Genomic DNA, 23,405 nt, shown 5'->3' on the forward strand with positions numbered 1-23,405 from the left:
AGACAGAACACTAATCGCAGACACACTGGAGCAGGCAGAACACTAATCCTAGACACATTATAGCAGACAGAACACTAATCTCAGACACACACTAGAGCAGACAGAACGCCAATCCCAGACACACAAGAGCAGCAGACCACTAATCTCAAACACACACTACAGCAGACAGAACATTAATATCAGAAACATTAGGGCAGACAGAACACTAATCTCAGATACACTAGAGTAGAGAGAACACTAATCTCAGACACACACTAGAACAGACAGCTCACTAATCTCAGACACACGAGAGCAGACAGAACACTAATCTCAAACACACGAGAGCAGACAGAACACTAATCTCAGACACACTAGAGTAGAGAGAACACTAATCTCAGACACATAAGAGCAGACAGAACACTAATCTCAGACACACGAGAGCAGGCAGAACACTAATCTCAGACACACACTAGAACAGACAGATCACTAATCTCAGACACACGAGAGCAGACAGAACACTAATCTCAAACACACGAGAGCAGACAGAACACTAATCTCAGACACACTAGAGTAGAGAGAACACTAATCTCAGACACATAAGAGCAGACAGAACACTAATCTCAGACACACGAGAGCAGGCAGAACACTAATCTCAGACACACACTAGAACAGACAGATCACTAATCTCAGACACACGAGAGCAGACAGAACACTAATCTCAGACACACGAGAGCAGGCAGAACATTAATCTCAAACACACACTACAGCAGACAGAACATTAATATCAGAAACACTAGGGCAGACAGAACATTAATCTCAGACACACTAGAGTAGAGAGAATACTAATCTCAGACACACACTAGAACAGACAGATCACTAATCTCAGACACACGAGAGCAGGCAGAACACTAATCTCAGACACACTAGAGTAGAGAGAACACTAATCTCAGACACACAAGAGCAGGCAGGACACTAATATCAGACACACATGAGAGCAGGAAGAGCACTAATCTCTGACACACACTAGAGCAGTGAGAAAACTAATCTCAGACACTCACGAGAGCAGACAGAACACTAATCGCAGACATACTCTAGACCAGACAGAACATTAATCCCAGACACACTAGAGCAGAGAGAACACTTGTCCAGGACACACACTAGAGCAGCAGAACATAATCTTAGATACACACTAGACCAGACAGAACACTAATCTCAGAAACACATGAGAGCATACAGAACACTAATCTCAGATACACGAGAGTAGACAGAACACTAATCTCAGGCACACACTAGAGCAGACAGAACACTAACCTCAGACACACACTAGAGCAGACAGAGCACTAACCTCAGGCACACACTAGAGCAGACAGAACACTAATCTCAAACACACACTGGAGCAGACAGAACACTAACCTCAGGCACACACTAGAGCAGACAGAGCACTAACCTCAGACACACACTAGAGAAGACAGAACACTAATCTCAGACACACACGAGAGTAGACAGAGTTCTAATCGCAGACAGACCTAGAGCATACAGAACACTAACTTCAGAGACACACTAGAGAAGGCAGAACACTAATCTCAGACACACACTTGAGCAGTCAGAACACTAACCTCAGACACACTAGAGCAGACAGAGCACTAACCTCAGGCACACACTAGAGCAGACAGAACACTAATCTCAGACACATGCTAGAGCAGTCAGAACACTAACCTCAGGCACACACTAGAGCAGACAGAGCACTAACCTCAGGCACACACTAAAGCAGACAGAGCACTAACATCAGGCACACACTAAAGCAGATAGAGCACTAACCTCAGACACACACTAGAGAAGACAGAACACTAATCTCAGACACACACGAGAGCAGACAGAGTTCTAATCGCAGACAGACCTAGAGCAGACAGAACACTAACCTCAGAGACACACTAGAGAAGGCAGAACACTAATCTCAGACACACACTTGAGCAGTCAGAACACTAACCTCAGACACACACTTGAGCACAGTGTTGGAGGGCAGAATGGAGAGTTTCAAGCACTTTGGGATAAGAAGAAAAATGAGAAAACAGAGAGACACAGAGACAGCAACGAGAAGATAGAGACTGAGAAAACAACAGTAAGGATAAACATTTACAGAAAACATACTGAGAACAGGCTAAATATTCCCGTTTCTAACGCTTGTGTTCTGACACAAATCACTGAACACATTTTCTGTTATCAGTGCATCTTTTATTTGCATAATTTATTCAATTCCAGAAACTAATATGCTCCCGAAGCCTCCGCAGCAGATTCAATGTTCTAAAAAATAAATTGTTCAATAATTTGTCTTGGTCTCCTGACATATTCTGACTAGAATTATAAATAGATTTTTAAATCAGTCAGTCGGTGATGGAGCCACAATGTGCAGCCAAATTGCAGGAAAGCCATCAGGAGTCAGAAGTTTAAACTCAGTTTAAGGAAAGTCTAAAGAACCTTGCTGTGAAATCAGCTTTAATAAACCAGCTAAGAGTGTGTGTGGGGGTGGAGAGAGAATATGTTCTGCAGAGGAAACACACAAGAATTGTCCTGTTTAAAATAAAACCATCAGAATTGCCCAACTGCTTCAGGTTCTGAGTGGACCACACCCTTCGTTTCTATTAATTTTCACCCTGGGCTCTGCTGTGTTGGCTGGGGTCAGGGGTCAGTTGTAAAGGGGTGGGGCTAAGGGGTGATTGACTGTTCTCCTGGATGTTTCATCAAATGTCCTCCCTCCCACCACCCCCACTCCCATCCCCCACTCCCACCATTGGTTGTCTTGTGGAGTTCCGTCTTCCCCTGGGCCAATTGGAAAGCAACCAGATATCACCCAACTGGATGTTTTTTAAATGTCAGTCAAACAGCTTTAACTTCCATTCCTAATATTTTTATGATGAATAAGCAAAATTATTCAAGGAAAATGAAAAGAAAACACACTATTTATTCAATGCCCCCTCCCTATGATCTTTCTCCAGATGCTTGTCACACAAACAGTTTCTGGAGGTCAACCTTCAATCCATGGAAACAGATCTCAGCACCTGCAAGGGTGTGACAGGGTCAGTTCTGAGAGGCTGCTTCCCCCTGATTGGAGAGTTCAGAACGAGGGGAGGCAGTCTCAGGTTAAGGGGTCGGCCAGTTAGGACTGAGCTGAGGAGAAATTTCTTCAATCTGAGGGTTGTGAGAAAGGTGGATGCTCAGTCAATGAGAATATTCAAGATGAAGATGAATAGGTTTATGGGTACTAAGGGGTTGGGCAGTCGATGTGGAAGAACAGCCATGATCTTACTTAAGCGGGGCAGGCTTGAAGGGTTGAACTCCTGTTGTTTTTTCTAAGTTCTTTTGAGAGAGGGGTCTCCCTCTCTCACTCTATGGCATTGTGTGGAATCCATGCAAAGATAGGGTCTTCCTCCTTCTTGGTCCGGGAGGTGTCGCATAGAGTAGCTGCTGAAAAGTCCCATCCCAACATCAACACCCGTTCAGCAATGTGCCAAGCAATGTGAACTCCGTGACAAAACTCAATGACTTAGAAACATACAGAACGAGGCCATTCAGCCCTGCAAGACTGTCCTACTATTCAATGTGATCATGGCTGATCTGTATCCTAACATCATCCAGCTGCATTGGTTCCATATCCTTTAACAGCCTTGTCTAAAACCCTTTTGATTTCAGATCTAAAATGATTAAGTTAGCATCTTTTTTTGTGTGGGAGAGTTCCACACTTTGTGTGATGAAGTGTTTCCTAACTTCTCGAATAAAAGCAAAATGCTGCGGATGTTGGAAATCTGAAACAGAAACAGAAAATGCTGGAAAGACTCAGTGGGTCTGACAGCATCGGTGAAGACAGAAGCAGTGTTAACGTTCTGAGTCCGTATGACTCCGCTTCAGATACGGACTCAAAACGTTAACCCTGTTTCTCTCTCCACAGATGCTGCCAGAACTGCAGGGTTTTTTCAGCATTTTCTGTTTCCGTTTCCTACCTTCTCTCCGGATTGGCCAGGATCTGATTTTAAGCTCATGTCCCCTTGTCCTGGACTTACCCCACCTGCAAAAAAAAATTCTGCCTACCCCATCAATTTCTTTGAAAAGCTTAAAAAGACCTCAACCAAATCAACTCTTAATCTTCTATAATCCATGAAATACAAGTTGCTCCTGATAATCGAACCCTATTTGAATTCCAAACGGTCACAGCACCGGTTTGAAAGGATGCTGTCAGTGGGCAGGGGGAGGGGAACCCTGGGACTAGGAATAAACAAGTGTGAAATAACTTATACAAAAGCAGAAAGCGGCGGATGCTGGTAGTCTGAAATAAAAACACAAAATGCCAGAAATACTCAGCAGGCCAGGCAGCGTCTGTGGAGAGAGAAGCAGAGTTAAGGTTTCAGGTTGATGACCTTTCATCAGAACTGGGAAATGTTTACAGATACAACAGGTTTTAAGCACACTTTTAAACCTTAAAACCTACCCCTTTGGACAAGCTTTTGGTTACCTGTCCTAATGGATCTCCTTATGTGGCTCAGTGTCAAATTTTGTTTGATAATCACGCCTATGAATGTCTTTGGTTTTTTTTTACTGCATTAAAGGCGCTATATAAATGCAAGTTATTGTTGGTGTTGCCTCCTCATTCTCCCCATTCGCCCATTGTGCTTATGCCTTTGGCCTCAGTTGCTACACAGGTTCACTTGTCCCTGACAGAAGTTTGTCAGCGTTGACATTCAGTCTGTGTATTGGCAGCAGTCAGAACTCAGCGATTGATCTTATTAACGGAGGGATTTATCTCCCAATTATAGTTGTGTCCTCGTGGGGAAGACACAACTCAGAAGGAAACTGATAACAGACACTCTGGTACAGTATTGGCCTTCACTCGACACTGGGCTAGGTCCACCAACAGAAGTGAAAAGAAATAAAAAACAGAAAATGCTGGACACTCAGCAGGGTCTGGCAGTATCTGTGGAGAGAGAAAAACAGAGTTAACGTTTCGGGTCAATAGCCGTCCATCAGAACTGGAAAAAGTTAGAGGTGGGACAGATTTTAAGCAAGTCTTGAAGTGTTTCCAGGTTCAACATTTGGGGAGGGGGGGGGAGGGTTGGAGTTTTACGTTGGCGGGATTGGAAAATCCTGCCGGAGTCAATGGACAAGTTACAGCCCCATCCTCACCGTGACAGGACCGTAAAATCCCACCCACTGAGTTCGACAATTTCAGATCATAGCCTCTGCCTCATTTTTTATGTTCTTTTGTTTTTGGATGGGGGCTGGTGGCGATGATCCTGCCTTTCCCACTTACTCCTCCCTCTGTGGACTCTTTCCTTATCCCATTCCCATCTCCTTGTGTGTCTTGCACCAACATACCTTTTGTTATCTAATCTCTCCTGCCTGTCACCATATCACAGGCCTTCCCTTTTATTCAGCCCTACCTTCCCCCCCCACCCACAGCTCTGCCTCTGCACTTGCTTAAAACCTGTTACATCCCTAACTTTGTCCAGTTCAGATGAAAGATCATCGCCCTGAAACATTGGCCAGAACGATCAGCTCGGGCGGGCATGCGCTGGACCTGACCGAGCGTAAAATGACGCGCGGTGACGCCAGGCAAGGGTCCCGAAGTCGTCGCCCACTCACGTGATATTTTGGTTGCCGGGCGGGCGTGGGAGTCGGCTGCGTGCCCGCCGACAATTAAAAGCCAATTAAAGGTCATTAAAGTTATAACTGAAATAAATTTTTCTCTGCCCGTCCAGCCTTATGGTTGGCGGGGCAGGTGAAAAGGCCAACCGGCCTTTACATTTTTTTAGGAAACCTCAAACCACGGGCGGGATGAGGTTTCCGACAGGAAATAAAGTTAAACTAAAAATTTATAACATTTCGTTTATAACATGTCCCTGCTCATGATGAGGGGACATGTTTTATAACACCTTTAAAATCTTTATTTTTAATGTTTTAAACTGTCCATTTCCCTGAGGCAGCTCTGTGCTGCCTCAGGGGGCTTTTCCAGCGCTCACCCCCCGCGCATGCGCCAAGTTCGCGCTAGCCCTCCTCCCCCCTTCCCCCTCCCCCACAGGCAGCACCGAGCGCCGCCGCTCGCGCTTCACACTGGACGGGCCTTAATTGGCTCACCAGCGTGTAATCTCAGTCCAGCCCCAATTGTGGGCGGCGGTCAGCTTCCTGACCGCCCCCTCCTGCTCTTGCCAGGCCCGCCCGACAAGGGAAAAGTCCTCCCCATTAACTCTGTTTCTCTCTCCACAGATGCTGCCCAGCCAGCTGAGTGGTTCCATTATTTTGCTTTTATTTCAGATTTCCAGCATCTGCAGCATTTTGCTTTTGTAGGAACGGAATCTTGTGCTCTTCCCAGTGACGAGAGGTGGGGGGGGTCCTTTAATCAGGAAGGAGGGTGGTGGGTAGGGACCCCGCCAAAAACTCACCTCCACCCCAATTATGCCCGTGGATGGCTCCCTGCCCCACTGCCAACTGAAGTCCTTAAGTGGGCAATTAATGCCCATTAAAGGGTCTCATTCCACAGCCGCTGGTACTAACCCAACAGTGGGTAGGGGGTTTGCCAGGCTGGGGGCACAACAAACAAACCTACGCAGGGTTACCTGCGGGTTCCCAAAGGAGGTCCATCATTCAGATCCGGCATCGGGAAGTGGGGAGGGGCCATCGAGAGCCAAACCCCTGCCTTTGCTGCTAACCCACTCTCCCCCATAAGCCCCAACCCACCCGAACCCCACCATCCCCATCACTCACCTGTGGCCTGGGGTCCAGCAACGATGGTAGAATGGGTGGGTGTGTTGGTGGCTGCCACCGCCTCTCCAGTGGCGCTGCTGTTCAACAGAGCTGCCAGCCTCTGATTGGTCGGCAGCTCTCAGTGGGTGGGACTTCTGTCCTTGGGGTCCTTGATCCCGGGAGCGGGCCCTGCTGCTGGCTTGTCAAGTGCCAGAGTGGATCAGGACGCGGTGGATCAGGACGCAGTGGATCAGGACGCAGTGGGCCTTCTTGAAAAGAGGCAACAGGGGTTCTCACTGGCTCTCCAGCTGGTGGCTGAGACCCCTGTTAACTCCACAAGATTCCACCCTAGGAGTGAAAGAAGATGCAATTTTGGTGCTCCCACCTCCGGTTGGATGCATTCCTGGAAGCTTTAACATCACCCAGCTTCCTCCCAATGCTCCAATCCCACTTGACATGTTCATCCTCATGCATCCTCCCCAAATACGGCTAATTGAAAAGCAAAAGGCCTTTTCATTACCACACTGCTTGATGCAAAACTGTCAACTGGCCTCATTTTCCCATCTCCCAATACATCAGTATTCAACGAAATGAAAAAAACAACTATTTTTAATGACCCTCCCATGCTTTTTTTGAGAGCTCCTTACAGTAGCAAATCATAGAATCTTACAGCACAGAAGGAGGCCATTCAGCCCATTGTCCCGGTGTTGGCTCTTCGAAAGAGTTATTCAGTTAGGTCCACTCCCCTCGTAGCCCTGTAATGTTTTTCCCACTCAAGTATTTATCTAATTCCCTTTTGAAAGTTTCCGTTGGATCTGCTTCCACCGCCCTTTCAGACAGCAAGTTCCAGATCACAATAGCTCACCAGGCAGACAGGTCTTTCCTCATGTACCAGAAACTCCAGGAATCCTTGCAACCAGAGTTGGTACCCTTGATGCAATGGTTTTGTGTTTCTTCTCCGCTTCCCCTTTGTTCCATTTCTTTTTAAATGTTGTTTATCTGTAACATCTTACACTTTAGATGAAAATCTGATGTGTACTCTCTCGACAGAGGCTGCCTGATCTGCTGAGTTTCTTCGCTATCTTCTTTTTGAGTTTTCCTGTTCTACTAATTTTGTTTTTTGCACAAAATCCCCGTCTGTTGTTCCCTTGACTGAGGGACAGGATGTCAGGGTCTCTGGTTACAGTACTTAGTGTCAGTTCACTGGTACTCCTGACACCTCATCCAACCATTAACTAACCACCAGGAAACTTGATACAAGTGTTCGGTTCCCAGTCCAGCCTTGTATTATCTCTCTCTATCTCTCCCTCACCCTCTGCTCCACCTCACACACTGTCTCTCACTCATGCTCCCTCTCTCCCTCAGTCATTCACTCTCTCGCTCTCGTTCTCACACACACCTTCCGGGTCCTCACCTGCCCTCTCATTCCCACTCTCTCCCCTTTCTCTTTCTATTCTTCTCCTTCTGTCCTTTCTCTTTCTCTCTCTCTCTCACTTACTATCTCTCTACCTCTCTCTCATCCTCTCTCTCCACCTCAACTTCTCTCTCTGTCTCTCACCCTCTCTGTCTTACCCTCTCTTGCAAACACCCAAGCAGCTTCCTGTGACCTCTGTTTAAGCAGAAACTATCATAATATTGAAACAGGTTGTCTGGTCATTATTGTATTGCTGTTTGTAAGTACTTTATTTTAAGAAAGAATGAGCATCTTTGGAGCATTCTTAAAGACCCTGAGTGAAAACAGTCTTTCTGGAGCTTTGCAGATCAATGAATGAGTGACATTACCTGAAATATTCTGTACCCTATAGAGTATAACATAGAGATCATGTGTTATAGCTGGAGACTCCAAGTGTGACACATTAGAGATTACTTGGCAAAGAGGGACAAGACTGTACAGTTTCTTAGTTAAAAGACTTGCACGTCGCTAAGAAATATCTCAAGAGGGTTCATGTAAATGGAATTACTTTAAAATGCAGTGATTTGTTAGGTGGCCAAGAGTAGAATCCATTTTTACGCACAGTAAGGTTCTGCAAACAGCAATGGAATGCAATGGCAGAGTCAGTGAAGGTCAGGGGTCATGACGGTCCCAAGTCATTTTGAGGTTGAGCAACATGGTTTTGAGGGACACACCTCTGTCTCAAGTTTGCCTGTCTTCAAATTCTGGGATCAGTTTGCAGGCCTGTGTGGCTATTGAACCAACGGAATGGGTTTGACATCTGTGGCTCACCTCTGAATCAGAAAGTCATGAGTTCAAGTCCCACTCCAGAGACTTGCAGTGCAGTGTTGCTGGAGTGCTACACTATCAGAGGTGTCACCTTTTGGGAGAGATGTTAAACCAACGCCCCATATTCCCTCTTAGGTGGATGTAAAGGCTTCCACATCATTATTCCAAAGGGCAACAGGGGGAGTTCTCCCCAGTGTCCTGGCCAATATTAATCCCTCAACCAATATCACTAAAACAGATTGAAAAAAATGAAATGAAAGTTTCCATAGTCCTGGAGGACCATAGGCTGCCCTCTTATTAGAGAGAGACAACTGGTGGTGAGCTTAACCTGAAGGTCACCACACCTCAGGTGAGGGTGAGGTCAAGAAGGATGATGACCTCAGCTGGTACAGGAATTGAACCCACACTGTTGGTGTCACGCTGCAAAACAACTGAGCTAACCAACCCCCAGCTAGACCGGATTATCTGATTGTTATCACATTGTTGTTTGTGGGACCTTGCTGTGCACAGTTTGGCTGCTGCGCTTCAATACATCACAACAGGTGACGACACTTTGCAAGTATTTAATTGGTTCTAATATGCTTTGGGGTGTTCTGAGGCTGTGGTAGATGCTATATATAAATGCACATCTTCTTCCTAAACCTCATCCATCACAGTCCCTACTCATCACTGTGTCTGGTTCATCTAAAAGCAGAGCAGAGCCAAACAGATCAGAAAACATCCAGGTTCAATGTGCCAAGGCAGCTGATCTTGGTGATAGAGGACACAATATTGGCCTTGGCTTAATGAGTTTAGAGAAATGCGCCAAGCTTCTCACTAATGATTGTTATAATGAACCTCCAGACTGGCAAGTATCAATGTAACACCTCAATCACACCCCCATCCCCACAGTCACGTTGTGTGGACTCACACTTTTTAATAGCTGAGGCCATTGAAGGGGGCTGGTGTCTTTGTCACTTTCAGCTACAAATTGGAGCTGGGGAGAGAGGCGGAGGCTTTCTTCTAAGTGCTGGTTCTGGAGAGGGGAAATGAAGAGTTAATTTCATAACGCAGGTCCCTGGCTCACAACTGAACCCATCGGAGGGTAATGCTGGATTGGCAGACATGTACCCAGGATGGGAAATCACAGCGCAACTTGCATTTATGTAGCACCTTTAAGATACGAAACATCCCAAGGTGCTTCATACGGATGGAATCAGACAAAAAAAACTGACACCGAGCTAAAGAAAGAGATATTAAGGCAGTTGATTAAATGTTTGATCAAAGAGGTTATAAAAAGACTGAACAGAGGAGAGAGAGATGGAGATGTTTATGGAAGGAATTCCAGAGGTTAGGGTCCAGGCAGCAGCAGGCATGGCCGCCAGTGGTGGAGCAATAGGAAAAAGTCAGGAATACACATCAGAATTCCCAATAGGCCCTCCCAGTGGTTGAAACACTTTGAACATCGAATGGGGTAACATCATGTTCTGCACTTTCTGTGGGATCAGTAGACTAGGGGTCGTACACCTCAGTCATGATAGCACAAGAAAGCCCGGGGAAAGGTACATTCTCCTATCACAGACAGTACTGTCTTCACCGGGCACTGCAGATGAGGAATGGGGACAACAAAGTATCTGGACATGGCAACAATTGTCCGTTACCTAATCCAAAACTATCTCACACGAGATTGGACATTAAACTTAAAAAGGAGGATATGTGGAGGGAGCCAAAACATCGTCACAACATAGGTTTTAAATAGACTGTTGAAAAGGTCAAAAGAGTCAATTGTCAAGTTCCGTCTACACTGTCCCCATCAAACACTCCCAGGGCAGGTACAACATGGGGTTAGATATAGAGTAAAGCTCCCTCTGCACTGTCCCCATCAAACATTCCCAGGACAGGTACAGCACGGGATTAGATACAGAGTAAAGCTCCCCCTACACTGTCCCCATCAAACACTCCCAGGGCAGGTACAGCACAGGGTTAGATACAGAGTAAAGCTCCCTCTGCACTGTCCCCATCAAACACTCCCAGGACAGGTACAGCACGGGGTTAGATACAGAGTAAAGCTCCTCTGCACTGCCCCCATCAAACACTCTCAGGACAGGTACAGCACGGGGTTAGATACAGAGTAAAGCTCCCTCTGCACTGTCCCCATCAAACACTCCCAGGTCAGGTACAGCACGGGTTTAGATACAGAGTAAAGCTCCCCCTACACTGTCCCCATCAAACCATCCCAGGACAGGGATTAGAAAAGCCCCATCTAACTGGTCCCAACAATGTTCTTACACATCAGTCTACAAAGAGTGAAGATTCTTTGGTCAAGACTGTGGCAAGTATGAAGCTGTTCTCTTTAGGCCTTGCAGTTATGCTTTCAATCAGACAAAGTAGACAAGATTTTAACAGCAATACTGGACAGATACCCAAGGGTGAGGAACTTACAGTATTATGGGATAAAATCAGGGGGTGTGAGATGTAGCACAACTGCTCTTTAAAAGAGTCAACACAGGCCTGATGGGCCGAAGAGCCTCCTTGTGTGCTGTATGTTCATATGATTATGTGATCAAGAAGAGACTGACATGAAAGGAAAAATGGAAACCCAGGAAGCTGGAATCTATAAAAAAAAAGAGTGGCAGAAAAAAAGTAATAAAAAATGAAAGATAGATAAATCTTCAGGACATTATGGTTTCCAATGCAGTGAGTTTAAAAAAAAACCTCAGGAAACTGCAGATGCAGCAGTCATAATTCTCTAGAGTCTGGAATTGTTATGACTTACTGTAAATTTTTGGGGGAGGTGGTGGTGTAGTGGGAATGTCACTGGACGAATAATCCAGAGGCCCATGGCAACTGGTGTAATTTAAATTCAATTAATAAATCTGGAATTAAATGCTAGCCTAATGATGGCCATGAAACCATTGTCAATTGTTGTAAAAACCCATCTGGTTCACTCATGTCCCTTAGGGAAAGAAATCTGTCATCCTTACCTGGTCTGGCCTACGTGTGACTCCAGACCCACAGCAAAGTGGTTGACTCTTAAACACCCTCTGAAATCGCCTGGCAAGCAACTTAGTTGTATCAAAAAGCCTAAAAGCAATGAAATCGGGCAGACACCTGGCATAGACCATATGAGAAAGGACGACGGCAAGCTCAGCCCTGTCGATCCTGCAAAGTCCTTCTTAGTAACGTCTGGTGGTTGTGCCAAAATTGGGAGAGCTGTCTCACAGACTAGTCAAGCAACAGCCTGACATGGTCATACTTACAGAATCATATCTTACAGACAATGCCCCAGACACCAATATCACCATCCCTGGGTATGTCTTGTCCCACCGGCAGGACAGGCCCAGCAGAAGTGGTAGCACAGTGCTATATAGTCAGGAGGGAATTGCTCTGGGAGTCTTCAACATCGACTCCGGACCCCATGAAGTCTCATGGCATCAGATCAAACATGGTCAAGGAAACCTCCGGCTGATTACCACGTACCGCCCTCCCTCAGCTGATGAATCAGTGCTCCTCCATGTTGAATACCACTTGGAGGAAGCACAGAGGGTGACAAGGGCACAGTATGTCATCTGGGTGGGGGACATCAATGTCCAATACCAGGAGTCCCTCGGTAGCACTAGTACAGACCGAGCTGGCTGAGTCCTAAGACTCTGCTAGACCCTGCTATACTGGGTTTGCAGCAGGCAACGAGGAAACCAACAAGAGGGAAAAACATACTTGACCTGAACCTCACCAATCTGCCTGCCACAGGTGCATCTGTCCATGACAGTATTAGTAGGACTGAGCACCGCACAGTCCTTGTGGAGACAAAGCCCCATTTTCACGTTGCGAATACTCTCCATCGCATTGTGTGGCACGACCACCATACTAAATGGAATAGGTTTCAAACAGACCTAGCAACTCAAGATGGGGCATCTATGAGGCGCTGTGGGCCATCAGCAGCAGCAGAATTGTACTTGAACACAATCTGTAACCTCATGGTCTGGCATAACCCTCACTCTACCATTACCATCAAGCCAGGGGATCAACCCTGGTTAAATGAAGTGTACAGGCGGACATGCCAGGAGCAGCACCAGGCATACCTAAAAATGAGGTGTTAACCTGGTGAAGCTATAAAACAGGACTACTTCCATGCCAAATAGCAGAAGCAGCAAGTGATAGACAGAGCTACATGACCCCACAACCAACAGATCAGGCGTAAGCTTTACAGTCCTTTCACATTCAGTTGTGAATGGTGGTGGACAATTAAACAACTCACTAGAGAGGAGGCTCCACAAATATTCCCATCATTGAGCATTTGCAACAATCTTCAGCCAGAAGTGCTGAGTGGATAATCTACCTCAGCCTCCTCTGGAGGTTCCCAGCATCACAGATGCCAGTCTTCAGGCAATTTGAATTACTCCACGTGATACCAAGAAACAGCTGAAGGCACTGGACACTGCAAAGGCTATGGGCCCTGACAATATCCTGGCAATAATACTGAAGACTTGTGCTCCAGAACTTGCTGCACCTCTAGCCAAGCTGTTCCAGTACAGCTACAACACTGGCATCTACCCGGCTATGTGGAAAATTGCCCAGGCATGTCCTGTACACAAAAAGCAGGACAAATCCAACCCGGCCAATTACGATCCCATCAGTATACTCCCCATCATCAGTAAAGTGATGGAAGGGGTCATCAACAGTACTATCACGTGGCACTTGTTTAGCAATAAGTTGTTCACTGATGCCCAGTTTGGGTTCCATCAGGGCCACTCAACTCCTGACCTCATTACAGCCTTGATCCAAACATGGACAAAAGAGCTGAACTCCAGAGGTGAGATGAGAGTGACTGCCCTTAACATCAAGGCTGCATTTGACCGAGTGTAGCATCAAGGAGCCCTAGCAAAACTGGAGTCAATGTGAATTGGGGAAAAATCTCCGCTGATAGGAGTCACACCTAGCACAAAGGAAGATGGTTGTGATTGCTGGAGGTCAATCATCTCAATTCCAGGAAATCACTGCAGGAGTTCCTCAGGGTAGTGTCCTCGGCCCAACCATCTTCAGTTGCTTCCTCAATGACCTTCTTTCCATCATAACGCCAGAAGTGGGGATGTTCACTGATGATTGCACAATGTTCAGTACTAATCACGATTCCTCACATACTGAAGCAGTCCATGTCCAAATGCAGCAACACCTGGATAGTATATAGGCTTGGGTTGATAAGTGGCAAGTAACATTTGCACCACACAAATGCCAGGCAATGACCATCTTCAACAAGATAGAATCTAACCAACTCCCCTTGACATGCAATGGCATTACCATCACTGAACCCCGTACTATCAACATCCTTGGGTTACCAATGACCAGAAACTGAACTGGACTAGACACATAAATACTATGGCTACAAGAGCAGGTCAGAGTCCCTCACCTCCTGACTCCCATAAGCCTGTCCACCATCTACAAGGCACAAGTCAGGAGTGTGATGGAATACTCCCCACTTGCCTGGATGAGTGCAGCTCCAACAACACTCAAAAAGCTCGAGACCATCCGGGACAAAGTAGCCCACTTGATTGGCACCCCATCCATAAACATTCACTCCCTCCACCACCGAGGCACAGTAGCAGCAGTGTGTACCATCTACAAGATGCACTGCAGGAATTCACCAAGGCTCCTTTGACAACACCTACCAAACCCACGACCACTACCATCTAGAAAGACAAGGGCAGCGAATAGATGGGAACATCACCACCTGGAAGTTCCCCTCAAAATCATTCACTATCCTGACTTGGAAATATAGTGTCATTCCTTCACTGTTGCTGGGTCAAAATCCTGGAACTCCCTCCCTAACACCACATGGTCTGCAGCGGTTCAAGAAGGCAGCTCACCACCACCTTCTCCAGGGCAATTAGGGGTGGGTAATAAATGCTGGTCTAGCCAGCAACACCCATCTCCCATGAACAAGTAAAAAACAATACAGGTAATATTAGAAATAGGAGCAGGAATAGGCCATTCAACTCCTTGAATTTGCTCTGCCATTCATAGGACCAGAGCTGATCCTTGAGCTCCACTTGCCTTTCCTGCCCCTATCCCCAACCCTGTGATCGTGTGGGAGCAGACTCTCATGGAGCATAGGAATATATGAGGCCTTTCAGCCCTAGAGCTTGTGCCACCATTCAGTGAGATCTTGGCTGATCAGTGACCTAACTTCATTCGACTACCTTTGCCCCAAATTCCTTAATGCCTCTGGTGAATTAAACTCTAATCACCTCAGATTTAAAATGAACAATTGATCTAGAATCAAATGCCATTTGTGGAACATCTCCTACCCTTTGTGTGTAGAAGTGTTTCCTAATTTCAACCCTGAAAGATCAGTCTCTGATTTTTAAACCATGCCCCCCTAGGCCTAGACTCCCCAACTAGTGAAAATATATTCTCTCTATCTACCCTATGAGTTACCGTTAATATCTTGAAACCTTTGATCAAATCATCACTTAAGCTTCTAAATTCCACGGAACAAAATCCTAGTTTGCGTAATCTCTCCTCAAAATTTAATCCTTGGAGCCCAGGTATCATTCTGGTAATCCGACACTGCATTCACAGTAAGGCTGACATATCTTTCTGTTTCTACACTGTAAATACTTTGTAATGAACCTGGACAATGATTCGGTCTGAGTTTGTGAAAGATAGGTCATGTCTGATTGATCTAGTTGAATTCTTTAGAAGGGGTTATTAGCACGTGGACAGGGGAGAGTCAATGGATGTTACTTATATGAATTTTCAGAAAGCATTTGATAAGGTGGCACAAAAGAGAGTGGCATTTCAGGGACAGGGTGTGGGGATAAATGGAGTGATTGATAGAATGTGATAGATGTTCCCTGGAACTCCAAAGTGAAGGGCATCTTTCACCATTCGTGTATAGGAATGAAGTCAGGAGGCCATCTTTCACGCAAAGGATAATGAAAAACTGGAACTCCCTCCCCATAAAAGAATATTGAGGCTGGAATGTCAATTGAAAATTTCAAAACTGAAGGATACTGAGGCGAAAAGGGTTAAATTACGAGGGCCAGTTACATAGACTAGGTTTGTATTCCCTTACATATTGAAGATTAAGGGGTGAGCTAATCAAAGTGTTTAAGATCGAACAAACACTAATGTCCTTCTTGAAGCCAGATTTCCACTACCCTTTATGTGGAGAAGTGCTTCCTGACATTGCCCCTGAACGGCCTGGCTAACTTCAAGATTCTGCCCCCTTGTTCTGGTTTCTGCCCACCACAAGAAAGGGTGTATTTCTCATGGCGGGCAGAGTCCAGAACAAGGGGGCAGCACTGACATTACCGACTGGGAGGAGCTTGTTACCAATCATTCAAAACTGAGATTGATAGAGTTTTGTTGGGCAAGGGAGTTTTGAACTGGGGCGAGTAGATGAAATAGAGATACAGAATCATCGGCATGAATTTTACCTTTAGCGGGCATGATTAGCGGGCTCAGGAGCGGCCAGGAAACGGACTGCTCACCGCGATCATCCCCCAACCACGATTTCACACTGGCTAGCCAATTGACGGCCAGCCAGCGTGAAATGCGTGCTGAAAAGCTCAGCGCTGCCTGGGTGGGGACAGGAAGCAGGCGGGCGATGACATCACCACGGGCATGGGTGAGGGCTGCGAGAGAGCTTCCTGAAGGCAGACAGCTACCTCAGGAAGCTGCAGACATCCACGTGTCAAAATAAAGGTTTAAAAAGCTGCAAAAAAAAATGTCCATGCTTCACAATCAAGCACCTGAAAATACACCTCATAAAAATGCTGTCCACAGATATTTATTTTTATTTCATTTCATCCTGCCCTTGGATGAGGTTTGATGAAAAATATGAAGGCCTCCTGACTGATTCGCCAGTCCGCCAACCGTAAGGTGGGAGGGGCCATGAAAAGTTAGAGCCAACTGCGCCGTTAATGGGCTTAATTGCCCTCTTAATTGTCGGCGGGCGCCTCCGACTTTTTCACGCGCCCACCGAGCAAAATATCGCGTGGGTGCGTGCAGACGTTGGGACGCTTACCCGGCGTCATGTCACGTGATTTTATGCCCGATTGGATCAGGCGCGCATCCACCCGCAGGGCATGAAATTCTGCCCATAGAATCATGGGAATTTCTGGCACAGGAGGAGGCCATATGGCCCATCATTCTGTGGCAACCGAGAAAAAGCTATCCAGTCTAAACCCATGATTCAGCTCTTGGTCTGTAAGCCCTGTGGGTTACAGCACCTCAAATACATATTCAAGTATTTTTTAAATGCGATGAGGGATTCTGCCTTTCTAGTGAGTTCTGGATGTCCCACCAGCCTCAGGGTGAAACGTTCTCCTTAAGCCCCCTCCAATCCTTCTACCAATTACTTTAAATCTCTTCCCTGGTTATTGGCCTCTATGTTCAGGGAAATAAACCCTCCTTATTCTCTCTGTCTATGCCCTCATAATTTTATGCACCTCAGCTGAATCTCCTCTCAGCCTTTTCGATTCCAAAGAAACAATTCCAGCCTACCTAATCTCTCCTCATAGCTAAGTTTTTTTGACAAAATAAAACAGGACATGTGAGCCATGGGCTAACTAAATGGTGGAACAGGCTCGAGGGGTTAACACACGGGCCCCTATTACCATGTTTGAGGCAAAATGAGATGGAACTGCTTAATATTTGTCACAATCACAAAAATTTCTGCCAGCTCAATCAGGAACTAGGATATGGCTTACACTCAACTTCTATTTAAGCATATGTGCATTTGGTTTTTAGTGAATCTTCTGTACTATATTGTGCCATGAATATTCATTGTACAATATGTACATTCCAGTATCATAAGAGAATGATTGCATTCATATAGCAATATAAGAAGTTAAAGATGGCATCAAGATGAAAGAAACGATACACAATCTTGCAAAGATTATTGGTAGGCCAGAAGATTGGGAAAATTTAACAAAGCAGTATAGGATGACTAAAAAAATAAGCAGGAAGAAATTGGAGCATGAGAGGGAGCTAGCAAGAAATATAAAAATGGACAGTTAAAGCTTCTACAAGTATATATAAAGGAAGAGAGTAGCCAAAGATTAGCTGGTTCCTTGGAGAATGAGACTGGGGAATTAATCATGCAAAACAAGGAAATGATAGAGACTTTGAACAAGTATTCTGTATCTGTCTTCACAGTAGAAAACCCCCAAAAATCCCAAGAATAGTAGAAAAGCAGGGGGCAAAAGGGAGGGAGGGACTTAAAACAATCATAAAGAATAAGTACCAGGAAAGCTAATGGGACTAAAGGCTGACAAGTCCCCTGGACCTAATGGCCTGAACCCAACAGTCTTTAAAGAAGTGGCTGCAGAGATAGTGGATGCATTGGTCGTAATCTTCCAAAATTCCCCATTTCTGGAAAGATCCCAGAAGATTGGAAAATTGCAAATGTAACACCTCTATGCAAAAGAAAGGAGGGAGACAGAGACCAAAAATTAAAGGCCGGTAAGCCTAATATCTGTCATTGGAAAATCCATTATTAAGAAGGTAGTAGCAGGATATTTAGAAAATCATGATGCAATCAGGCAGAGTCAACATGATTTTATGAAAGTGAAATGGTGTTTGACAAATTTTATTAGAGTTCTTTGAGGATGTAGCAAGCAGGGTGGATAAAGGGTAACTAGTAGATGTAATGTATTTGGATTTCCAAAAGGCATTCAATAAAGTGCCACATGAAAGGTCACTGCACAAAATAAGAGCTCATGGAGTTGGGGGTGATTTATTAGCATGGATCGAGGTTTGGCTAACTAACAGGAAACAGAGAATCAGGATAAATGGGTCATTTTCAGATTGGCAAACTGTCATTAATGGAGTGCCACAGGGATCAGTGCTCAACTATTTATGATCTATATTAATGACTTGGGTGAAGGGACAGACTGTATTGTAGCCAAATTTGCTGACAATACAAAGTTAGGTAGGAAATCAAGTTGTGAAGGGAATTCAAAGAGTCTGCAAAGGAATACAGCTAGTTTAAGTGATTGGACAACAATTTGGCAGATGGAGTATAATGTGGGAAAAATTGAACTTGTCCACTTTGGCAGGAAGAATAGAAAAGCAGCAAATTATTTAAATGGAGACAGATTGCAGAATGCTGCAGCACAGAGTGATTTGGGTGTCCTGGTATGTGAATCACAAAAAAACATGCAAAAATAGCAAGTAAGTAGGAAGGCAAATGGAATGTTGTCCTTTATGGCAAGGAGGATGGAATATAAAAGTAAGGAAGTCTTGCTACAATTGTAGAACACATTGGTAAGACCGCATATGGAGTACTGTGTACAGTTTTGGTCTCCTTACTTGAGGGATATACTTGCAATGAAGCAGTTCAGAGAAGATTTGCTCGGCTGATTCCTGAGATAAAGGGTTTGTCTTATGAGGAAAGGTTGAGCAGGTTGGTCCTATACTCATTGGAGTTTAGAAGAATGAGATGTGATCTTATTGAAACATATAAGGTTCTGAGGGGACTTGACAGGGTAGATACTGAGAGGATGGTTTCCCTCGTGGGGGAATCTAGAACTAGGGGGCACAATTTAAAGATAAGGGTTTCCCATTTAAGAAGAAAGTGAGGAGGAATTTCTTCCCTGAAGGTCATTAGTCTTTGGGATTCTCTTCCCCAGAGAGCAGTGGAGGCTGGGTCATTAAATATATTCAAGACTTAGTTAGACAGATTTTTGTATGATAAGGGAGTCAAAGGTTATGGGGACAAACAGGAAAGTGAAGTTAAGATCACAATCAAATCAGTCATAATCTTATTGAATACCAGGGCAGGCTCAATGGGGAGAGTGACCAACTCCTGCTCCTATTGCTTATGCTCTTACAATCTTACAGCGCCTTTCATGACCTCAGGGCATTCCAAGACACTTAGCAGCTAATGAAGAACATCTTGATAAAAGCAAAATACTGCGGATGCTGGAAATCTGAAACAAAAATAAAAATAGCTGGAAAAACTCAGCAGGTCTGACAGCATCTGCGGAGACGGGTACAGTTAACATTTCGAGTCTGTATGATACTTCATCAGAACTGAGGAAAAATAGAAATGAGGTGAAATATAAGCTGGTTGAGGGAGGTGGGACAGGTAGAGCTGGATAGCTTGAAGTGTAGTCACTGTTGTAACATTGGCAACAGCACATCTAGTTAGTGCACAGCAAGATCTCCCAAACAGCAATGAGCTAATGAGGAAATAATTTTGGTGATGCCAGTTGAGTGTTAGATATTGGCCAGGATTGTTTGAGATAGTGCCAAGGAATTATTTATTTCTACTGGGAGGGCAGACAGAGTATCGGTTTAATGTTTTATCTAAAAGACAACACAACCAACAGCGTAGCATTCCCTCAGCATTGCCCTGGGAGTATAAACCTGGATTTTGCACTCAAGTCCCTGAAAGGTTAACTTGAACCCACAACCTTAAAACTGAGAAGTGAGAGTGCTATCCACTGAGCCACAGGTGTCCATTCAATAGGGGTAAAATTGGACTGGATAGTGCAAAATTATATTATGGGGAATTCCAGTTTTACCCCCACTGAGTCTGGAACAAAGCTCTTCAACTTGGTAGGTCCCTCGCTCATCTTCACCATTCTTCCTGCTCCAGATATACTTTTTGAAATGCTAATTTCAGAATCAGTGGCTTTCTGGAAAGCTAAATGCTGGGTTTACGATGACCACCGGTATTAATCCACGAATTGGTCAGCGAGTTACAAGAGTTACACTCAGAGTTGCAGGTCTTCAGAACTTGCTGCTTGATTTACATCACTCCACAGTTGGCTTCACAAAAATGGTATGTCCCCCCTCTGCCTCCCCATTATTTTTAAGGTATGGCACATCAAACACAAATTAAACTTCCTGCAGAAAGTTCGGGCTGGAATTGAACAGTGTAAATACCTCTTTAACAGCATGAACATTAACAATACAATGTCAATCAACCTCTCCAGCCAAGAAAGAGAAGAATTTAAACAGCTTAATCTCATTCCTGCAGATAGAAATTTCTTCTGAGTGATTAAATTTTTCTTTTACACTATAAAATTTTGCACTTATTTCTTACTTTTCCTTTCTGCCTGATAGGCTGTTGGTCCTGTCGTTCACTGAAATCTCAGGTACCCCATAGCCCCTGCCATGCCGCTATTAGTACTTTCAGCAATTCTAGGGCAAAACATTTTGGGCTGAAGGGTGATGGAGGAAGTCTAATGATGTGTGCCTTGTGATCCCTCACTCCAGGGAGTTTTGGCCCATTTGGTTTAATGGTTTAAAACCAAGAGTTTCTATCCCCGCTGTGAGGACAATATGCCTCTGGGAACAACGGCTCGAAACAGGCAATGTCACATTGAGGGGAGGGGTTCTCCATCTTGGATTCCACAAGGTTTTATTGGATTGCGCTGACCACTATATAGAACCTTGTCAGACATATCATTCTTCATACTCGACGTGAGAGAGTGAGCATCAACATCATAGCTGAGGTAAATCCCACCTGACGTACTCACAAGCAAACTTCCCAACAAGACCACTCGTAACCATCAGAACTGCAGGTCCCATTTCACTTACTTTCTCCTCCCAAGCTTTCAGTCATGAGGTCAATTATGTCCCTACCAAACTCACCCCACCTGCTCATGGCATCTTGATGGAGATCAGCTGATTCAGGTAAAGACCAGATACGCACCTGGGACCTTTCTGGTCCGAATGGCTCACTGCCACATAGGACAGAGGGAGATAAGAAGACGAGGAGGCCATTCAGCCCATCGAGGGCCTCTTTAATCATTCAGTGAGATCACAGCTGATCTGTATCTTAACACCTTTCAAACGCCTTGGTTCCATAACCCTCGATAGCTTTGCCTAACAAAACTTATCAATCTTAGTTTAGGAACACCATTTATCAAATGCTGCATCTTCCACAGAAATTATCAGAAATTAAATTTGCTACTCTGATCTGGTTGGCTTTATCTCACATCTTAACGAATGTGTCTGCTACACCATTAGATATTAAATATATGAAACATTGTAAAAACCCTTACACTGACAACCAGGAGTTCCAGTGAACATTTTTGCATATATTTTTTGGGGAGTGTGGGTGACACTGGCAAGTGCTTTCTGCCCCAAGAGTCAACCACAGAGTGTGGGGCTGGAGTCAAGCCTAAGTCTCTCAGGGGATCAAGGGATATGGAAAGCAGGGGAAAAAGTGGAATTGAAGTCCAAGATCAGCCATGATTGTACTGAATGGTGGAGAAAGCTTGAGGGGCCGTATGGTCTACTCCTACTCCAATCTCTTGTGGTTTTGTGTTCTTGTGTAAACCAGAGCTGCTGGGGATGGGATGGCAGATTCCTATCACCAAAGGACATTCGTGAACCTGTTGGGTTTGTATGACAATTTGACAACTTTCCTAGTCATTTTCCTGATGCTTGCCAACAAGTTACCTTATTTATTGAACTCAATTTAACATCTGAGACCAGTTCAGAGACCTAGGGCTAAGCTTTTACACAATCCAGGGTCTTACTTGTGCTTTTGAAGCCTGTTTTGTTAGATTTAGCACACAGGCTGCATCCTGGGTCCGGGGAAAGTCTTTCAGGAACGATGTCATTAAGAGAAGGAAGCTAGACTTACCTTGGTATAAACTCCCCATGACAATTCTGTTTCTGTCACCATAACAACAATCCCAAACATTCCAAATATCAGTGCATAGTCGCTCAGGCGTTTCCTTTTCTCAAACAGGGCCCTCCTATGTCCCAGCTTATGGCCGATATTCTGCGACTTTTTGGGCGATTTTCTTCCTTCGTTGACCAAACTGTCATTGGAGATGTTGTTCTGGTCTGGTTTGGAGACTACCACCTCCAGGCCCGAGTTGGTCTGTAGAGGCTGAGTCTCTGAGTCCAGATCATGAAGGTTCCTGTGCGAGGTGCCGAGGCTGCTGAGGGGTCTCACCACCCCTCCGTTATACTTGCAGCTGGTCATGGCTATCTCAGTGAAAGGGTTACTCTCGCTGAAGCTGTGTTTGGATCCAGCATGGTGCAAACGATGGAAGTCACTAGTGTTCACCTAAATGTAAACCAAATAAAGAATTTCAAAGTCAATAGCATAGTCTTGATGCCTCCAAGTCAGTTGTTTTTAAACACAGCCCTGCTCATGCTACCCCTAGGAGAATGTACGAACATGTTTAATATTTTTCGACTTCAAACTCCTTCTAGAATGATTTAATATTAACTAACAAAGGGGCTTCATGAAGAAGTAAGCTCTTCGTATTTTCCCCAGATCCCCTATGTTAAGATGATTTGTATTCATGTGGTTACTCTGTCAGCCTTGGCTCAGTGGATAACACTCCTGTGCATCTGGGTCAGCAGGTTGTTAGTTCAGGACTCATGCCAGAGACCTCAGTACAAAATCCAGGCTGATGGAGCGCTGCACTGTCAGAAGTTGCTGTCTTTCGGATGGGACGCCAATCTGAGGCCTTGTCTGGCCCCTCAGGTGGATGCAAAAGATTCCACACCTACTATC

General features: G+C 45.1%; 1 protein-coding gene across 1 annotated transcript in view; it reads right to left on the bottom strand.

Annotated features, from left to right (window-relative positions):
- Positions 1 to 22,880, bottom strand: part of kcnn1a (potassium intermediate/small conductance calcium-activated channel, subfamily N, member 1a) — a 75,484-nt gene extending 52,604 nt beyond the window's left edge. Inside the window, exon 1 of the mRNA XM_041204778.1 lies at positions 22,518 to 22,880. Coding sequence (XP_041060712.1) covers positions 22,518 to 22,865 — 348 coding nt within the window. The 5' untranslated portion in view covers positions 22,866 to 22,880. The remainder of the gene's footprint in view (positions 1 to 22,517) is intronic.
- Between the last annotated feature and the right edge of the window lie 525 nt (positions 22,881 to 23,405).

Source organism: Carcharodon carcharias, chromosome 14, assembly GCF_017639515.1.
Source record: "Carcharodon carcharias isolate sCarCar2 chromosome 14, sCarCar2.pri, whole genome shotgun sequence".
In the NCBI taxonomy this organism is placed as follows: Eukaryota; Metazoa; Chordata; class Chondrichthyes; order Lamniformes; family Lamnidae; genus Carcharodon; species Carcharodon carcharias.